This window comes from Pecten maximus, chromosome 1, assembly GCF_902652985.1.
Source record: "Pecten maximus chromosome 1, xPecMax1.1, whole genome shotgun sequence".
Classification (NCBI taxonomy): Eukaryota; Metazoa; Mollusca; class Bivalvia; order Pectinida; family Pectinidae; genus Pecten; species Pecten maximus.
Genome location: NC_047015.1, coordinates 27,373,674 through 27,397,349, shown reverse-complemented (window position 1 = coordinate 27,397,349; position 23,676 = coordinate 27,373,674). Strand labels below are relative to the sequence as shown.

General features: G+C 34.0%; 2 protein-coding genes across 2 annotated transcripts; both read left to right on the top strand.

The window, feature by feature from the left end:
* The first annotated feature begins 2,895 nt into the window (after positions 1 to 2,895).
* On the top strand, positions 2,896 to 17,780 carry LOC117329174. The gene is made up of 3 exons (XM_033886944.1): positions 2,896 to 3,252; positions 13,539 to 13,697; positions 16,302 to 17,780. The coding sequence occupies exons 1-3, from the start codon at positions 3,006 to 3,008 to the stop codon at positions 16,616 to 16,618; spliced, it is 723 nt and encodes a 240-aa protein (XP_033742835.1). The 5' UTR covers positions 2,896 to 3,005; the 3' UTR covers positions 16,619 to 17,780.
* A 1,535-nt stretch (positions 17,781 to 19,315) lies between these two features.
* Positions 19,316 to 22,892, top strand: LOC117329170. The gene is made up of 3 exons (XM_033886928.1): positions 19,316 to 20,113; positions 20,304 to 20,459; positions 21,748 to 22,892. The coding sequence occupies exons 1-3, from the start codon at positions 19,522 to 19,524 to the stop codon at positions 22,047 to 22,049; spliced, it is 1,050 nt and encodes a 349-aa protein (XP_033742819.1). The 5' UTR covers positions 19,316 to 19,521; the 3' UTR covers positions 22,050 to 22,892.
* The last annotated feature ends 784 nt before the right edge of the window (positions 22,893 to 23,676 follow it).

Genomic DNA, 23,676 nt, shown 5'->3' with positions numbered 1-23,676 from the left:
GATCGTGATGGAAGGAAAAATAGTATAGGTCGTGATAAAAGGAAAGAAAATATAGGTCAGGACGGAAGGAAGGATAGTATAGGTCGTCATGGAAGGAAATATAGTATAGATCGAGATGGAAGGAAAGATAGTATAGGTCGTGATGGAAGGAAAGATAGTAAAGGTCGTGATGGAAGGAAAGAAAGTATAGGTCGTGATGGAAGGAAAGATAGTATAGGTCGGGACGGAAGGAGGGATAGTATAGGTCGGGACGGAAGGAAAGAAAGTATAGGTCGTGATGGAAGGAAAGATAGTAAAGGTCGTGATGGAAGGAAAGAAAGTATAGGTCGTGATGGAAGGAAAGATAGTATAGGTCGGGACGGAAGGAAAGATAGTATAGGTCGGGACGGAAGGAAAGATAGTATAGGTCGTGATGAAAGGAAAGATAGTATAGGTCGTGATGGAAGGAAAGATAGTAAAGGTCGTGATGGAAGGAAAGAAAGTATAGGTCGTGATGGAAGGAAAGATAGTATAGGTCGGGACGGAAGGAGGGATAGTATAGGTCGTGATGAAAGGAAAGATAGTATAGGTCGTGATGGAAGGAAAGATAGTATAGGTCGGGACGGAAGGAAAGATAGTATAGGTCGGGACGGAAGGAAAGATAGTATAGGTCGTGATGAAAGGAAAGATAGTATAGGTCGTGATGGAAGGAAAGATAGTAAAGGTCGTGATGGAAGGAAAGAAAGTATAGGTCGTGATGGAAGGAAAGATAGTATAGGTCGGGACGGAAGGAAAGATAGTATAGGTCGTGATGAAAGGAAAGATAGTATAGGTCGTGATGGAAGGAAAGATAGTAAAGGTCGTGATGGAAGGAAAGAAAGTATAGGTCGTGATGGAAGGAAAGATAGTATAGGTCGGGACGGAAGGAGGGATAGTATAGGGCGGGACGGAAGGAAAGAAAGTATAGGTCGTGATGGAAGGAAAGATAGTATAGGTCGGGACGGAAGGAGGGATAGTATAGGTCGGGACGGAAGGAAAAATAATATAGATCGAGATGGAAGGAAAGATGGTCGTGATGGAATGAAAGATAGTAAAGGTCGTGATGGAAGGAAAGAAATTATAGGTCGTTATGGAAGGAAAGAATTATAGGTCGTGATGGAAATAAAGAAAGTATAAGCCGTGATGGAAGGAAAGATAGTATAGGTGGAGATGGAAGGAACGATAGTATAGGTCGTGATGGAAGGAAAGAAATTATAGGTCGTTATGGAAGGAAAGAAATTATAGGTCGTGATGGAAGTAAAGAATGTATAAGCCGTGATGGAAGGAAAGATAGTATAGGTGGAGATGGAAGGAACGATAGTATAGGTCGTGATGAAAGGAAAAATAGTATAGGTCGTGATGGAAGGAAAGAAAGCATAGGTGGTGATGGAAGTAAAAATAGTAAAGGTCGTGATGGAAGGACAGATAGTAAAGGTCGTGATGGAAGGAAAGAAAGTATAGGTCGTGATGGAAGAAAAGATAGTATTGGTGGAGATGGAGAGAAAAGAAAGTATAGGTCGTGATGGAAGGAAAGATACCGGTAGTATAGATCGTGATGTGAACAACTAGGCTAAAATATGTTAGAATCAGGGATAATTTGCGGAGTATGCATGAAAATTAATTTAATGATAGGTGTCTTCGATAGGAAAGCCTCAATGACAGCGTTGATCAACAACAGGGTTGGCTCTAAATAAGCGGTTCCTTAATGTACTGGCGTGGATTCTTAAACGTGTGTGTTGATTATTTTTTCTTTCTCCATAGAGTTTGGTATGCAGAAAATGATTCTATGGATAATAGTCCCACTGTCTTATTGTGGAGGGAAAGAATGACAGGTTAGAGGTTCAAGTCTGTTGTTCGGCAAGTTATAGTTCTGTATTACGGAGATCGTGTTGATATTTATGGGCAACAAGAGGAGGGAGATGGGTGTTGAGATAGGAATAATATGATTGTGAATCTTAAAGAACAATTGGAGTTTTCAACGAGATTATCTGTGGACTAGAGGTTACCAACACGTATAAAATTATTGTCTGCTAATATAAGAAGGTCGACCAGTGACAATGCGGCTAGCCTCTAGTTGTAATTTCTAACCTTTCTGTGTCGTTAATAGAGTAATTAATAATCTATACATTATATTTAATGATCATCTAGTAAGGATATGTTTTAATTTACGAAGGGAACCTAATTGCTTTGCTACAGTTGTACTGATATGTTCTGTATATAAAGTTCCACAAACAATTTGAATCAATGTATACTCCTAAATCTTACCTCATTAAAATTTATATTAATGACCGGATCTAGTTCATTATTAGAGACGAGCAATGCCTCAGCTTTTGAAGGATCAAATTCTTGTAGTAAAAGTGGAAAAATACACGGCCAGACCGGGATTCGAACCCGGGACCTCTGAACACTAGCCTGATGCTCTACCGGTCGAGCTACCTGGTCGCCGATGAACGATCCGGTCATGTTCCGCTACATTCTTAACCCTAAGATTGTTTTTATCGAAGTCTATTTGATTCTCCAGTTCACTTTATACATTTTTTGTCGGTAATATTTCTCGTGATGTGACCATGAAGCCGTTTTACCATCGATACACCTCGGATTTACTGCTTGCACATAATTATTCAAATAACGACAATCAAGTCCTAGTTGAATTCCGAGCCATGACGGAATTGTCCGAGGTGTTAATTACTATCGGCAAAAACACCTGAGTATTTCTCCCCCTCATAGCTTCCACTTCGCGATATTTTCCCTTCAAACATTGGAAATAATGAAGTGATATTTAATATACTGAAGTGAAATGTACACCGTTTTATGTCAAATAATTATAGAATCCCTTGAACGCTCCCACTTTTTATGTTTCGTACCGTGAATACCCCTCTTGTGGCCCCTGTGCGATTGTACGTGCGCACGAGTTGTGAGCAGGGTACACTAGTACTCTGACTACATATCTAGTCTTGTTTTGTCATACGACGCACACCCCGTGTAAAATGAATGTCGCCAGACTTGGAAAAGCTAACCTTGTGTTAGGTGTGGCAGCCATTGTCATAGAGATCATAGCCTTTTCTACCCGAGGATGGATTCGCTTCAGAATTGAAATCCAAACCGGCCAAGGCAATTATGCCGAAATTCCATCAATATTTGAATTTGGCCTTTGGTCAGCTTCTGTTTGTATTAAAGGCATGTGTGTTGTACTCAAGCACAACGACTGGGAAGCTCACGAATCCGTCGATGCCTGTAAGTATGAGTACAGATATTACATACATACCACTGTAAGTATACTACAGATATAACATACATACCACTGTAAGTATACGACAGATATTGCATACAAACCACTGTAAGTATACTACCTATATTACATACATACCACTGTAAGTATACTACAGATATTACATACATACCACTGTAAGTATACTACCTATATTACATACATACCACTGTAAGTATAATACAGATATTACATACATACCACTGTAAGTATACTAGATATAACATACATACCACTGTAAGTATACTACCTATATTACATACATACCACTGTAAGTATACTACAGATATTACATACATACCACTGTAAGTATACTACAGATATTACATACCACTGTAAGTATACTACAGATATTACATACATACCACTGTAAGTATACTACAGATATTACATACATACCACTGTAAGTATACTACCTATATTACATACATACCACTGTAAGTATAATACAGATATTACATACATACCACTGTAAGTATACTAGATATAACATACATACCACTGTAAGTATACTACCTATATTACATACATACCACTGTAAGTATACTACAGATATTACATACATACCACTGTAAGTATACTACAGATATTACATACCACTGTAAGTATACTACAGATATTACATACATACCACTGTAAGTATACTACAGATATTACATACCACTGTAAGTATACTACAGATATTACATACAAACCACTGTAAGTATACTACAGATATAACATACATACCACTGTAAGTATAATACAGATATTACATACCACTGTAAGTATAATACAGATATTACATACATACCACTGTAAGTATAATACAGATATTACATACATACCACTGTAAGTATACTACAGATATTACATACATACCACTGCAAGTATACTACAGATATTACATACCACTGTAAGTATACTACAGATATTACATACATACCACTGTAAGTATAATACAGATATTACATACAGATATCACATATATATCACTGTAAGTATACTACAGATATTACATACATACCACTATAAGTATACTACAGATATAACATACATACCACTGTAAGTATAATACAGATATAACATACATACCACTGTAAGTATACTACAGATATTACATACATACCACTGTAAGTATACTACAGATATTACATACAAACCACTGTAAGTATACTACAGATATTACATACCACTGTAAGTATACTACAGATATTACATACATACCACTGTAAGTATACTACAGATATAACATACATACCACTGTAAGTATACTACAGATATAACATACATACCACTGTAAGTATAATACAGATATAACATACATACCACTGTAAGTATACTACAGATATTACATACATACCACTAAGTATAATACAGATATTACATACATACCACTGTAAGTATACTACAGATATAACATACATACCACTGTAAGTATACTACAGATATAACATACATACCACTGTAAGTATACTACAGATATAACATACATACCACTGTAAGTATACTACAGATATAACATACATACCACTGTAAGTATAATACAGATATAACATACATACCACTGTAAGTATACTACAGATATTACATACATACCACTGTAAGTATAATACAGATATTACATACAGATATCACATATATATCACCGATATAACATACAGATATCACATATATATCACCGATATAACATACAGATATCACATATATATCACCGATATAACATACAGATATCACATATATATCACCGATATAACATACAGATATCACATATATATCACCGATATAACATACAGATATCACATATATATCACCGATATAACATACATATATTACATAGATATCGCCTATATAACATACAGATATCACATATATATCACCGATATAACATACAGATATCACATATATATCACCGATATAACATACAGATATCACATATATATCACCGATATAACATACAGATATCACATATATATCACCGATATAACATACAGATATAACATACATACCACTGTATATAACATACAGATATCACATATATATCACCGATATAACATACAGATATAACATACATACCACTGTAAGTATAATACAGATATTACATACATACAACTGTAAGTATACTACAGATATTACATACATACAACTGTAAGTATACTACAGATATTACATACATACCACTGTAAGTATAATACAGATATTACATACATACCACTGTAAGTATACTACAGATATTACATACATACCACTGTAAGTATACTACAGATATTACATACCACTGTAAGTATACTACAGATATTACATACCACTGTAAGTATAATACAGATATAACATACATACAACTGTAAGTATACTACAGATATTACATACATACAACTGTAAGTATACTACAGATATTACATACCACTGTAAGTATACTACAGATATTACATACAACTGTAAGTATACTACAGATATTACATACATACCACTGTAAGTATACTAAGATATTACATACATACCACTGTAAGTATACTACAGATATAACATAAATACCACTGTAAGTATACTACAGATATTACATACATACAACTGTAAGTATACTACAGATATTACATACCACTGTAAGTATAATACAGATATAACATACATACAACTGTAAGTATACTACAGATATTACATACATACAACTGTAAGTATACTACAGATATTACATACCACTGTAAGTATACTACAGATATAACATACCACTGTAAGTATACTACAGATATTACATACAAACCACTGTAAGTATACTACCTCTATTACATACATACCACTGTAAGTATACTACAGATATTACATACCACTGTAAGTATACTACAGATATTACATACAACTGTAAGTATACTACAGATATTACATACATACCACTGTAAGTATACTACAGATATTACATACATACCACTGTAAGTATACTACAGATATAACATAAATACCACTGTAAGTATACTACAGATATTACATACATACCACTGTAAGTATACTACAGATATTACATACCACTGTAAGTATACTACAGATATTACATACAAACCACTGTAAGTATACTACAGATATTACATACATACCACTGTAAGTATACGACAGATATTACATACCACTGTAAGTATACTACAGATATTACATACAAACCACTGTAAGTATACTACAGATATTACATACAAACCACTGTAAGTATACTACAGATATTACATACAAACCACTGTAAGTATACTACAGATATTACATACAAACCACTGTAAGTATACTACAGATATTACATACATACCACTGTAAGTATACGACAGATATTACATACATACCACTGTAAGTATACTACAGATATTACAAACCACTGTAAGTATACTACAGATATTACATACATACCACTGTAAGTATACTACAGATATAACATACATACCACTGTAAGTATACGACAGATATTACATACAAACCACTGTAATATACTACCTATATTACATACATACCACTGTAAGTATACTACAGATATTACATACATACCACTGTAAGTATACTACAGATATTACATACATACCACTGTAAGTATAATACAGATATTACATACATACCACTGTAAGTATACAATGTACTAGATATAACATACATACCACTGTAAGTATACTACCTATATTACATACATACCACTGTAAGTATACTACAGATATTACATACATACCACTGTAAGTATACTACAGATATTACATACCACTGTAAGTATACTACAGATATTACATACATACCACTGTAAGTATACTACAGATATTACATACCACTGTAAGTATACTACAGATATTACATACAAACCACTGTAAGTATACTACAGATATAACATACATACCACTGTAAGTATAATACAGATATTACATACCACTGTAAGTATAATACAGATATTACATACATACCACTGTAAGTATACTACAGATATTACATACATACCACTGTAAGTATACTACAGATATTACATACATACCACTGCAAGTATACTACAGATATTACATACCACTGTAAGTATACTACAGATATTACATACATACCACTGTAAGTATAATACAGATATTACATACAGATATCACATATATATCACTGTAAGTATACTACAGATATTACATACATACCACTGTAAGTATACTACAGATATAACATACATACCACTGTAAGTATAATACAGATATAACATACATACCACTGTAAGTATACTACAGATATTACATACATACCACTGTAAGTATACTACAGATATTACATACAAACCACTGTAAGTATACTACAGATATTACATACCACTGTAAGTATACTACAGATATTACATACATACCACTGTAAGTATACTACAGATATAACATACATACCACTGTAAGTATACTACAGATATAACATACATACCACTGTAAGTATAATACAGATATAACATACATACCACTGTAAGTATACTACAGATATTACATACATACCACTGTAAGTATAATACAGATATTACATACATACCACTGTAAGTATACTACAGATATAACATACATACCACTGTAAGTATACTACAGATATAACATACATACCACTGTAAGTATACTACAGATATAACATACATACCACTGTAAGTATACTACAGATAAAACATACATACCACTGTAAGTATAATACAGATATAACATACATACCACTGTAAGTATACTACAGATATTACATACATACCACTGTAAGTATAATACAGATATTACATACAGATATCACATATATATCACCGATATAACATACAGATATCACATATATATCACCGATATAACATACAGATATCACATATATATCACCGATATAACATACAGATATCACATATATATCACCGATATAACATACAGATATTACATATATATCACCGATATAACATACAGATATCACATATATATCACCGATATAACATACAGATATCACATATATATCACCGATATAACATACAGATATCACATATATATCACCGATATAACATACAGATATTACATAGATATCGCCTATATAACATACAGATATCACATATATATCACCGATATAACATACAGATATCACATATATATCACCGATATAACATACAGATATCACATATATATCACCGATATAACATACAGATATCACATATATATCACCGATATAACATACAGATATAACATACATACCACTGTATATAACATACAGATATCACATATATATCACCGATATAACATACAGATATAACATACATACCACTGTAAGTATAATACAGATATAACATACATACCACTGTAAGTATAATACAGATATTACATACATACAACTGTAAGTATACTACAGATATTACATACATACAACTGTAAGTATACTACAGATATTACATACATACCACTGTAAGTATAATACAGATATTACATACATACCACTGTAAGTATACTACAGATATTACATACATACCACTGTAAGTATACTACAGATATTACATACCACTGTAAGTATACTACAGATATTACATACCACTGTAAGTATAATACAGATATAACATACATACAACTGTAAGTATACTACAGATATTACATACATACAACTGTAAGTATACTACAGATATTACATACCACTGTAAGTATACTACAGATATTACATACAAACCACTGTAAGTATACTACCTCTATTACATACATACCACTGTAAGTATACTAAAGATATTACATACCACTGTAAGTATACTACAGATATTACATACCACTGTAAGTATACTACAGATATTACATACAACTGTAAGTATACTACAGATATTACATACATACCACTGTAAGTATACTAAGATATTACATACATACCACTGTAAGTATACTACAGATATAACATAAATACCACTGTAAGTATACTACAGATATTACATACATACCACTGTAAGTATACTACAGATATTACATACCACTGTAAGTATAATACATATATAACATACATACAACTGTAAGTATACTACAGATATTACATACATACAACTGTAAGTATACTACAGATATTACATACATACAACTGTAAGTATACTACAGATATTACATACCACTGTAAGTATACTACAGATATTACATACAAACCACTGTAAGTATACTACCTCTATTACATACATACCACTGTAAGTATACTACAGATATTACATACCACTGTAAGTATACTACAGATATTACATACAACTGTAAGTATACTACAGATATTACATACATACCACTGTAAGTATACTACAGATATTACATACATACCACTGTAAGTATACTACAGATATAACATAAATACCACTGTAAGTATACTACAGATATTACATACATACCACTGTAAGTATACTACAGATATTACATACCACTGTAAGTATACTACAGATATTACATACAAACCACTGTAAGTATACTACAGATATTACATACATACCACTGTAAGTATACGACAGATATTACATACCACTGTAAGTATACTACAGATATTACATACAAACCACTGTAAGTATACTACAGATATTACATACAAACCACTGTAAGTATACTACAGATATTACATACAAACCACTGTAAGTATACTACAGATATTACATACAAACCACTGTAAGTATACTACAGATATTACATACATACCACTGTAAGTATACTACAGATATTACATACCACTGTAAGTATACTACAGATATTACATACAAACCACTGTAAGTATACTACAGATATAACATACATACCACTGTAAGTATAATACAGATATTACATACCACTGTAAGTATAATACAGATATTACATACATACCACTGTAAGTATACTACAGATATTACATACATACCACTGTAAGTATACTACAGATATTACATACATACCACTGCAAGTATACTACAGATATTACATACCACTGTAAGTATACTACAGATATTACATACATACCACTGTAAGTATAATACAGATATTACATACAGATATCACATATATATCACTGTAAGTATACTACAGATATTACATACATACCACTGTAAGTATACTACAGATATAACATACATACCACTGTAAGTATAATACAGATATAACATACATACCACTGTAAGTATACTACAGATATTACATACATACCACTGTAAGTATACTACAGATATTACATACAAACCACTGTAAGTATACTACAGATATTACATACCACTGTAAGTATACTACAGATATTACATACATACCACTGTAAGTATACTACAGATATAACATACATACCACTGTAAGTATACTACAGATATAACATACATACCACTGTAAGTATAATACAGATATAACATACATACCACTGTAAGTATACTACAGATATTACATACATACCACTGTAAGTATAATACAGATATTACATACATACCACTGTAAGTATACTACAGATATAACATACATACCACTGTAAGTATACTACAGATATAACATACATACCACTGTAAGTATACTACAGATATAACATACATACCACTGTAAGTATAATACAGATATAACATACATACCACTGTAAGTATACTACAGATATTACATACATACCACTGTAAGTATAATACAGATATTACATACAGATATCACATATATATCACCGATATAACATACAGATATCACATATATATCACCGATATAACATACAGATATCACATATATATCACCGATATAACATACAGATATCACATATATATCACCGATATAACATACAGATATCACATATATATCACCGATATAACATACAGATATTACATAGATATCACCGATATAACATAGATATCACATATATATCACCGATATAACATACAAATATCACATATATATCACCGATATAACATACAGGTATCACATATATATCACCGATATAACATACAGATATCACATATATATCACCGATATAACATACAGATATCACATATATATCACCGATATAACATACAGAAATCACATATATATCACCGATATAACATACAGATATCACATATATACCACTGTATATAACATACAGATATCGCATATATACCACTGTATATAACATACAGATATCACATACATACCACTGTATATAACATACAGATATCACATATATACCACTTTATATAACATACATATATCACATATATACCACTGTATATAACATACAGATATAACATACAGATATCACATATATACCACTGTATATAACATACAGATATAACATACATACCACTGTATATAACATACAGATATCACATATATACCACTGTATATAACATACAGATATCACATACATACCACTGTATACAACATACATATATCACATATATATCACCGATATAACATACATATATTGCATACATACCACTGTAAGTATACTACAGATATAACATACAGATATCACATACATACCACTGTATATAACATACAGATATAACATACATACCACTGTATATAACATACAGATATCACATATATACCACTGTATATAACATACAGATATTACATACATACCACTGTATATAACATACAGATATCACATACATACCACTGTATATAGCATACAGATATCACATATATACCACTGTATATAACATACAGATATTACATATATATCACCGATACACTTGACATACAAATTGTGGGAAACTTTTAACTAAGTTATCTTGTTACAAAAGCCTATCTATGTTTTTGTTTGTAGATGTATTACTTTATCTAGCCTATCTATGTTTTTGTTTGTAGATGTATTACTTTATCAAACTAAACTTCATAACGTCCTGTGGATTTACCTGCATTTAATTTTCTTTAAATCTGTTCAGTTACGTCAACAAATGACCAGTAAAGTATAAAATAAGCACCTGAAATAGAAGAGTATGTGTTTTTATGAAATGCCGAGAAATATCCCTACCAATTCATAATTGCTTTTCACCTTTAACCAATCTTTATTTTTGTCTACAGAATCACGTTGACACTCGGTTATATCATGTATTCATACCCCTGGATGCAGGGTAATATGAAGGTTTGTTTACCTGAAGGTACCACATTTGCAGAGGTCTTGCCTGAGGGAAACATGAAAGCTGAGGGTGAATAAACCTTCTTATTACCCTGCATGTAGGGCCGTAAATTGTTTATTGTACCGAAAAAATATATAAAATAGGAAAAGGAAATGGACACCTGCAGGCAAAGTGTATTGATGCGTGAATTTTGTTATTAGCTCACCGGTTACGAGTAACCGAGACCTAATGCTGTCGCGTCGGCGTCCCACCCCAAAACTTTAAAGTTTTTGGAGTAAGTTTTTGGAAAGCTTGTAAGTCCAAAAGTATACAGCTCAGGCCCTTCTAAGTTGGTTTATGCATTCATTAGAGGTCTAAGAGTGATGTTATGGCAAAATAATGCAGAATTTTCTTTTTTGATTTTTTCGCATTTTACCATTTAGTGGACTTAACTTTTTTTGGCACCAAAACCCACTTTAAAGTTTTTGGAGTAAGTGTTTTGAAAGCTTGTAAGTCCAAAAGTATACACCTCATGTCCTTCTAAATTGGTTTATACATTCATTAGAGGTCTAGGAGTGATGTTATGGCAATATCATGCAGAAAAAAATTGTGATTTTTTCGGATTTTACCATTTTGTGGACTTAACTTTTTTGGCACCAGAACCCACTTTAAAGTTTTTGGAGTAAGTTTTTTGAAAGCTTGTAAGTCCAAAAGTATACACCTATCACCCTTCTAATTGGTTTATACATTCATTAGAGCTCCAGGATTGATGCTGTGGCAAATCATGCAGAAAAAAATTGGCATTTTGGCATTTTACTATTTAGTGGACTTTGGGGGTTAGTTTTGAAAGCTTGTTAGTCCACACCCTTCTTATTTGGTTTATACATCCATTAGAGGTCTAGGAGCGATATTATGTGACATACCATTTCAAAATTACATGCTTATACATACATAAAAAATGAATGCATAGTGTGATTGCTGCCGCCGGTGAGCTTTCGCAATCATTGATTGCACTTGTTTCCCCTGATATTATATTCCGTGGGCAATGACATCCTTTAAAACTTTTCGTTATCGAGGATTCCGGCGGACGCTATAATATTATACTTGCTAGTAACTTCAAATCCTAACAAAACCAATAGAAATGACGGATGGATTATTAGAATTTTAAAAGAACATTGGGCCTTTATAGTCATAACCATTCAGGTGTACTTTTGTAAAATGATTATCGAGGCAGGAAACGTTTAAATCAGATGAAGCTGTATGCAATGGATTAGTTTTATTTACCTGGAATCATCTCTTCCACAGTTGCCGACATTTTGAACATCGCTCAATACCAGGTACTTACATCGCTCGCCGTCGGCCTCGGCGTCGTCGGCCTGCTGTTCCTCGGGCTCCACTTCCGTCGACCCGTCCTCTCCAGCAAGTGTAACGGCATGTTGTCCATTGGCTGTTTCTTCATCTCGGGTATGATTTTTAACATTCTCTACTGGACAGTGATTTAAGTTTGAATGGGTTACCTCCCTTACATAGTATTCCATGTGCTGATAAAACTCGAGTATATTAGGATTATACAAAAGTATGAAGTAAATATATTATATGTACGTAACATTAATCTTAAAGGCCATGGATGGTGGAACAACATAAACAATCGTTGATAACACGCGACTTACATATTATAGGTTTGCTACATTGATGTTTGTCCGGATCACAGTTATGTAGAACATAATTAAGACTCAGAACTGAAGTCGCTTAAAATTATTAGTCGTGTCTTTATCAATCGCCGTGTAGTAAAGGACTCGACCATCCAGAGCACAGTGTCTTTATTCTCTTTACTATAAAAATAGCATTTTCAGTGGAATGTTTTTCGTATTTTGAAAATAAGTTTCTCTTTTTGTTATAAGTCAATTAAAAAAAAAATCCATAAAAAAACAATAATAAAAAAAACGAAAAAAAAATATGGAAGTCCTTGTAATACATTTTGACGTGTTACATATATACATGTACTTGTGATACACGTAATGATGACGTGTTACATATATACATGTACTTGTGATACACGTAATAATGACGTGGTACATATATACATGTACTTGTGATACACGTAATAATGACGTGGTACATATATACATGTACTTGTGATACACGTAATGATGACGTGTTACATATATACATGTACTTGTGATACACGTAATAATGACGTGGTACATATATACATGTACTTGTGATACACGTAATAATGACGTGTTACATATATACATGTACTTGTGATACACGTAATGATGACGTGTTACATATATACATGTACTTGTGATACACGTAATAATGACGTGGTACACATATACATGTACTTGTGATACACGTAATAATGACGTGGTACACATTTACATGTACTTGTGATACACGTAATGATGACGTGTTACATATATACATGTACTTGTGATACACGTAATAATGACGTGTTACATATATACATGTACTTGTGATACACGTAATAATGACGTGTTACATATATACATGTACTTGTGATACACGTAATAATGACGTGTTACATATATACATATACTTGTGATACACGTAATAATGACGTGGTACATATATACATGTACTTGTGATACACGTAATGATGACGTGTTACATATATACATGTACTTGTGATACACGTAATAATGACGTGTTACATATATACATGTACTTGTGATACACGTAATAATGACGTGGTACATATATACATGTACTTGTGATACACGTAATAATGACGTGGTACATATATACATGTACTTGTGATACACGTAATGATGACGTGTTACATATATACATGTACTTGTGATACACGTAATAATGACGTGGTACATATATACATGTACTTGTGATACACGTAATAATGACGTGTTACATATATACATGTACTTGTGATACACGTAATGATGACGTGTTACATATATACATGTACTTGTGATACACGTAATAATGACGTGGTACACATATACATGTACTTGTGATACACGTAATAATGACGTGGTACACATTTACATGTACTTGTGATACACGTAATGATGACGTGTTACATATATACATGTACTTGTGATACACGTAATAATGACGTGTTACATATATACATGTACTTGTGATACACGTAATAATGACGTGTTACATATATACATGTACTTGTGATACACGTAATAATGACGTGTTACATATATACATATACTTGTGATACACGTAATAATGACGTGGTACATATATACATGTACTTGTGATACACGTAATGATGACGTGTTACATATATACATGTACTTGTGATACACGTAATAATGACGTGTTACATATATACATGTACTTGTGATACACGTAATAATGACGTGGTACATATATACATGTACTTGTGATACACGTAATAATGACGTGGTACATATATACATGTACTTGTGATACACGTAATGATGACGTGTTACATATATACATGTACTTGTGATACACGTAATAATGACGTGTTACATATATACATGTACTTGTGATACACGTAATAATGACGTGTTACATATATACATGTACTTGTGATACACGTAATAATGACGTGGTACATATATACATGTACTTGTGATACACGTAATGATGACGTGTTACATATATACATGTACTTGTGATATACGTAATGATGACGTGTTACATATATACATGTACTTGTGATACACGTAATAATGACGTGGTACATATATACATGTACTTGTGATATACGTAATAATGACGTGGTACATATATACATGTACTTGTGATACACGTAATAATGACGTGGTACATATATACATGTACTTGTGATACACGTAATAATGACGTGGTACATATATACATGTACTTGTGATACACGTAATAATGACGTGGTATATATATTTGTACTTATGATACACGTAATAATGACGTGGTATATATATTTGTACTTATGATACACGTAATAATGACGTGGTATATATATTTGTACTTGTAATACACGTAATGATGACGTGTAACAGATATATGTACTTGTGGCGTACATAATTTTCATATTTAACGAATGATTCATTATTTCCCTAGGCGTCTTGATGTGGTATGTGATCGGGAAATTTGCGAAACTTGCTCTTAATCTCCACCCTATCCTGTCCCAGGCAGAGGAATTGACCGCCATAACTCCCTTCTCTGTCGTCCTCGCTGCCATTGGAGCCTCTTTTTCGTTTGTCGTGGCGATCTTGTTGGTGCTGGAGGTGTTCAAAACCGCGGGTGCAACAGAGGGAGGGATTGTCGTAAACAGGCAACAACACACACTACTGAGTATCAACCACCAGACAAACGTGATGCCGCCTCCTGTTGTTTCTCAAACGACTCACATCAGTATGCACAATGCTTGTATGTAATGTAGTGGTTGACTGATAGCATATGTTCATAAACACAAACCCTCACTACATAAAGAAGTTGTGAAATTACTTGTGCGACTATAGGAATATGTCCATTTATCTTCATGGCCATTAACTTGACACCTTGTTTTTGAGTTAATCACTTTGCATTACTGACCAATAACTTAAAACTTTGATTTTCGATTACCTTTATTTTTACAGTGTGAATTGTGACGTCATCACTGTTAGATTGACGACCAATCACATTGGTGATCACTGACCATTACCTTTATTTGACGATGTTTATTGTGACTTCACAATTTTGAGACGTCGCCATGTTTAGATTAATTAATGACCAATAACTTGACACTGATTATGACGTCAGTACTCAAAGATTAATCACCAATAATTCTACACTGTTTGTGACGTCATCACTGTAAGATTAAATGTCAATAACTCCACTGATTGTGACTCCATCTGTTAGATTAATGACCAATAACTTTACAATGTTTGTGACGTCATCAACAACAATAGTAACAATAACATTACACTGTTTGTGACTTCATCACTGTTAGGCTAATGACCGATAACTTAACACTGTTTTGACGTCATCACTGTTAGATTATTTACCAATATTTTTACACTGATTGTGACTTCATCACTATTGGGTTGATGACCAATATCTTTACATTTATTGTGACTCCAACCCTTAGATTAATAACCAATATCTTTATCCTGATTCTGAAGTTATCACTCTAAGATTAATTACCAATTACTTAACACTGAGTGTTACGTCTTTAGTCTCATATTTATGACTATTGTCTTTGCAATGTTTGTGACGTCACCAGAAATATTAATGATTAAAATCATTTTACTATGACGGCATCAATTAGGTTAATGACCAATAGCATTACACCGTTTTTTACGTCATCGGTAACAATAATGACCATTAACATTACAATGTCTAGGATGCCATCAGCACCAGTAATTGCAAGTGGCTGCAACTGTTCGTGACGTCACAAGTATCAATAAGGACTAATAACTTTATACTGTGATTTTTTCTTCATTTATGAAATTAATGACCGATGAATATCAATGTTTGTGACGTCATCACTGTAAAATAATGAACTGCCTTCTTTGGAGAGTTATGGTCCAGTGATTCTCAAGGGATTGCAGACAAAAACGTAATCCAGTGAGAATTATAGAACCATAACTTTCCAACGGTAGTTAAATGCTTCCAATAACTTTTCACTGTGTTTGTGACGCCATCATTGTTGAACTAATAGCCAATAACTTTACACTGTTTGTGACGTCATCATTGTTGAACTAATAGCCAATAACTTTTCACTGTGTTTGTGACATAACTTTACACTGTTTGTGACGTCATCATTGTTAAATAAGTGGCCAATAACTAAAAACTGTTTGTGGCGTCAGCATTGTTAAATTAATGGCCATTAACGTTACATTGTGTTTGTGACGTCATTATTGTTTAACTAAAGGCACCTAACTTTCCACTGTGTTTTTGACGTCATCATTGTTAAATTAATGGCCAATAAGTTTACACTGTTTGTGACGTCATCGTTTGTGAATAAATAGCCAAAAACTTCACACTGTATTTGTGATTATTCTGTTTTGTCCATGTCTTTTTTGCAAACAAAACAATTAATATGATCATTGTTGTTTGTTTCTCTGTCTAGTCAAATATTTCGTGTTTAAAAGTAGGTATTCGAACTAATGTCCGCGACAACACACAATTGGATTTCAGATACTTTACTTTGACAACAATGAAAAAAAAACAATATTTTAGATTGAGAATTTTATCACTTTAGCAAATCAAAATTGATTTTTTTTTTTTTTTATTAAACATAAAATCACTATCTACCTGCAGTATCGCGCTTCAGTGTAATAGATACATTTTCATGATAATTTTGCTATTTGCCTCGAACAGTTTTCTATCAACGAAGGGGCTACGCATGGGAAGGAGGAGAGGGGGGCGGGGGGGGGGGGGAGAGAAATGGGACATTATACACTCGACGGGGCTCGAGGTTTAGTCTCTGCGTTCCATTTATAAGGTATAATATTAGGAAAGAAATAGTTGTTTAGAAAGAAGTTGAAAAGATTAGTAGCCTCTTACAGATTATACAAGGAAGGACCCGGTACGATTCTTACACAGGGCCACTTGGAGACACAAAAAAGCCAACAATAGCAAAATCGTATCGGGTAGAAATTATAAGCAAATCATGAGACCCAAACTACCTTCTTACACCTTCTGATTGGCATAACTAGCACAATGCTAATGGCTGTAGACTAAATGGATTCTTACCAAAACGAAACAAGCGGCCATTATCATTTCCTCGTGACATTAGAAATTGGAATGATATGGAATAGTCAGGCGTACATTTGCCTAACAAGTCACGTGTAAAATAAGCGTTTACCGTAAAATGTTCGCGATAAGTAGCACGTTTTGAGACATGTTTATGTTAATGAGTTGTATACATGTACCCGGTTGGGTGAACACACAATTTGGGCTCTATTGTTGAAACTACTCCATGGTCACGATTTCCGTATGTATGTTTTATTTATAGTCATGACCTAGCAGTCGTCCAATTGGCAGGCGCGATCATTACTGTATTTCTAGTCCACGACCGTAATACTGCTGGGATATAATGCTATTTACAATTTTGAGGCAGTCGGTCTACCCGGTATAAGTGAAGGAAATCCAGGTTTTACCTGTGCGTCAGTCTTGCATTATAGAACACACACTGAGTGCCGTCTGTCAGTATCGATCGTCTCCTCCAACCAGGTACACTTACCGCAGCATCACCTGGTGTCTACAGGTAGCATCTCATTACCTCAAGGTAGACCAGCTCCCGAGAACGACACAGTTGTTAAGTTTTACGGAAGCGAATAGCACACTTTCGAAAATGGAGGTTTCTCGTCAGCTTCTCGTTATTGGGGTGCTGGCCAGCTTGGGTTTGTTGATGAAAATAATTGTGTTTACTAGCCCTGGCTGGGCTGGCGTACATATTCCTGTGAAGAAGGCACAACCTGTGTTTATCGACGATATGGTGATGCCGCCATGTGATGACGGAAGTATTAGCGAAATCCCGGAAGATGCCAGGACGGACCAAATGCGTCGTCTTCCTCCATGCAATATGGTGAAACCGGCACCATCTAGGAGAGTTGCGATGCATGAGGAACACAGGAGAGGAAAACACCACTGTGGTCCCGGTGTACACATGTCCCTTGGTCTTTGGTACACCGTCACGTGCACTCGCGTCAGTAAACAGGACGGGAAGAGTAGTCCACCACCAACCCCGGAGATGATTATTGATCGCAAGAAACGCAGCAACCATGACAGTTCCGAGGAGATTGACGATGACGATGACGACCATGATGATCATGACAAAATGAGGAAGAACTGTCACGTGACGTCATACAAGCACGCCGATGACGTCGCTAACGATCTACCCGCTGAGACAAGACCTTTGGCTGAAATAGTGAAAAACATTGCACGTGAGTTGCATTTTATTTTGAATTTTGTTTTTTATTTTTGTTTTGATTTTACTTTAACAGCATTGTGCGTTTCATTTTACATTACCTTTATCTTTTTTCCAGAGTAGTGAATGGATAAAATACAATTCTAGTATCAATACAATGGCTTTTGTTGTGGTACTACTTACACCAATGTATTATTTTATTACAGTATACACGGATAAGATGCTGTGTGAGTTCCGAGTAGAGGCCACCATCGGACTCGCCATGTCCTTCATGGGAATCTTCGCTCTGTGGGTGTATGCTCGTGGTGGCGCTAGGGGTCGCTGGAGTGCTATCTTGTCGTTCATGTCCCTCCTCACATCCGGTAAGTTTCCTAGAACAGTCCTAGCACTATTCCTATGTACCAGTAAATAGTTTGTAATTGTGTAATTATTTTACATTGTCTTTATCTTCAGTTTGCAATTCCCCATTGTGTTCTAACAATACATATTGTTTGTCGGATTACAGTGTTTACTTCCGTGTTTGAGTTGGACCAATAGGAATCGTCCGAAATTGTACATCTCCGACCTTGACTGAAGTTATAACATGATGAAATGGATATGTTTTTGTTAAATATATAGTACATGTATATAGAGGTACATGTAGATAGGGACAAACAGTGCGGTAACCAGAATGGAAGTCCGGCATATCGGAACCTGTACAAAGCTATACATGTAGAGGTGCATCATCTCCATTTTAAAGTCAGAAGCTAATCATTGGTCAACACTTCTGTTTATAATCATAGGCCTGTTTCAGCAATATTACTTATTCAATATTTTCCTCCAGTAAAACCTTCCATAATTTTAAGGACGGTTCCTTAACAAAATTATTCCCTGAAACTCTATAATGCTTCCCTTTGGGTTTTTAATGGATATCTAAACAGCAAATCCACAGTGATATTTAACAAGCCTATACATTCCTGATATTGTGCAATTTAATAGAAATAACTCGATGAACTATTAGAATGTACCATGACAAACCGTGGGCCTTTCTGTGGACATGTAATTTGTTAAACTGTGTGTAAATTCAACAAAACAAGCGAAAAATGTATGTTTCAGGGGGGGCATGATTAGCTCATTTGTAACAAAAGGGCCATGTCGTTCATAGTTTCGCTATTTTTCAAGTTTGGTTATTTGTGTGACTCAGAATTATGACCTGCTACATCTTACCACAAAGTAACTCATTAGAAGAAACTGTTGGCATCTACATCATATTATTGGTGTTATGAAGAAACTAAATGTCCAAACAAACATTTTGGTATATTAAATGACTATTTTTGTGCAATATTTAGATATATGTTTCGTGTTGGAAATTCAACATTATTCTGCTATATAGACGCCCCTTAAGAAGAGGAACTTCTTTGTAAACATATACGAATTGTTTCAGATGCTACCTTTATAGGGATCAATGATTGAAATAATTGGTTGTATTTACATCATGTATTTATTGTAGTACTTTCGAAGATAATTCCCTAGTTTGCCGATTGAACGAAGTTTGTTTAACTCATTAATAGAATGGCTCTCAAATACAGGGATAGGACGCCATTGGAGGTAGCCAAACTAGACAAAAATAGACTTAGTCCCAACCTGTCATTTTTTTATTTACCATTACAGGTGTCATCTACCTCGTTGCGGTCGGTAAGGTGGCGTCCGTTCTCATAATGGCTCACAAGTATCTGGAGTTCCAGATGAGTGACCTCAACGTCCACATCACTGTGCCATGGTGCCTCATTGTCGCCGTGGTCGGCTCCTTGTTGACCTTGGTCGCAACCTTCGGAATGCTTCTAGTTCTATCTAGGGGACACAACACCCGTGATATCGCAAAGCCATATGCAGTGGGCATGAACGAGAACGGCAAATATGCCCGTTTCGTCAACGACGAAGCCGGCCCACTTCCCATGAAGGTGAAGTTTTAAGGAAGACATTCCTGAAAACATTGTTTTTTTTTTTTTTATACATGTATAGTTTTTTGTGACTTTCCTTTTTTATATATAACCCACTTATTTGTGAATGTAAGAACGAGGCTGGCCTTTATGTACACGATTCGTAGGATGTTTGCGGAATCATCTCTGAATACAGTTGTTTGATGCAATGACTCCAATCAGGGACCATAGATGAAGATGTACTGGCATTGATGTACTGTGATGAACAGGCAATGATGTACTATGATGTACCCGCATTGATGTACTGTGATGAACAGGCTATGATGTACTGTGATGTACCCGCATTGATGTACTGTGATGAACTGGCAATGATGTACCCACATTGATGTACTGTGATGAACTGGCTATGATGTACTACGATGTACCCACATTGATGTACTGTGGTGAACTGGCTATGATGTACTGTGATGAACTGGCAATGATGTACTACGATGTACCCACATTGATGTACTGTGATGAACTGGCTATGATGTATTGTGATGAACTCAATTAATAAATTAATATCGGAATAATCCAGAGAAAAGCTTTCTGTAGTGTTTGCGTTTTTAAAAACTTTTTGTTAGTCTTACTTTATTTGATATTTATCTTCGAACGCTCAAACAAATTTTGAAATTGATAGCATTTCTTCTGTAAAGCAAATGTAGACTGTATTTGTTTTTCTTCCAAACGTAATTAAATACACCAATTTCAGGCATAAAGAACTACTATAGGACGCATACTTTCGGCTTTGTTGTGAGTACTTACCAATTAGGCAAACCAGATATTTTGTTATACGGTATTTTGTATTTTCAGAAATAAAATTTGTTATTTTGTGTCCATATCTTGTTTCATATCTCATGGATCTACTTTTTAAGATGTCCTGTCATATAAGATAGGACCGTCGGTACAACACACCTGACGTCCATATAGTACTTGCTGCTCATTCGGGGAAATGGACCAGGATCTTCAAACTCTGTTTACTGCGCAATGCTTCCGGTCAATTCACGACCTCACATTGGCTGTTTCTTCCGATTTTCCCCATTAAAATGTTGTAACCAAGGTTCCATAGAGTAGATTTATATAGTAAACTGACATCTCTTCTCCTGCTACAGCTGGTTTCCTATTTTCACACCTAATTTACTATAGATATAATACTATAGGGAGGAAGGGATCTTCACACCTAATTTACTATAGATATAATACTATAGTGAGGAAGGGATCTTCACACCTAATTTACTATAGATATAATATTATAGGGAGGAAGAGATCTTCACACCAAATTTACAACATATATACTACTATAGGGAGGAAGAGATCTTCACACCAAATTTACTATAGATATAATACTATAGTGAGGAAGGGATCTTCACACCTAATTTACTATAAATATAATACTATAGGGAGGAAGAGATCTTCACACCTAATTTACTATAGATATAATACTATAGGGAGGAAGAGATCTTCACACCTAATTTACTATAGATATAATATTATAGGGAGGAAGAGATCTTCACACCTAATTTATTATAGATATAATAATATAGGGAGGAAGAGATCTTCACACCTAATTTATTATAGATATAATACTATAGGGAGGAAGAGATCTTCACACCTAATTTAC

Coding starts and splice junctions, on each gene's coding strand:
- LOC117329174 (XM_033886944.1), top strand. CDS start 3,006: ATGAATGTCGCCAGACTTGGAAAAGCTAACCTTGTGTTAGGTGTGGCA. Junction 3,253..13,538: donor TCACGAATCCGTCGATGCCT/GTAAGTATGAGT, acceptor TCTCTTCCACAG/TTGCCGACATTTTGAACATC. Junction 13,698..16,301: donor TGGCTGTTTCTTCATCTCGG/GTATGATTTTTA, acceptor TTATTTCCCTAG/GCGTCTTGATGTGGTATGTG.
- LOC117329170 (XM_033886928.1), top strand. CDS start 19,522: ATGGAGGTTTCTCGTCAGCTTCTCGTTATTGGGGTGCTGGCCAGCTTG. Junction 20,114..20,303: donor AATAGTGAAAAACATTGCAC/GTGAGTTGCATT, acceptor ATTTTATTACAG/TATACACGGATAAGATGCTG. Junction 20,460..21,747: donor CATGTCCCTCCTCACATCCG/GTAAGTTTCCTA, acceptor TTACCATTACAG/GTGTCATCTACCTCGTTGCG.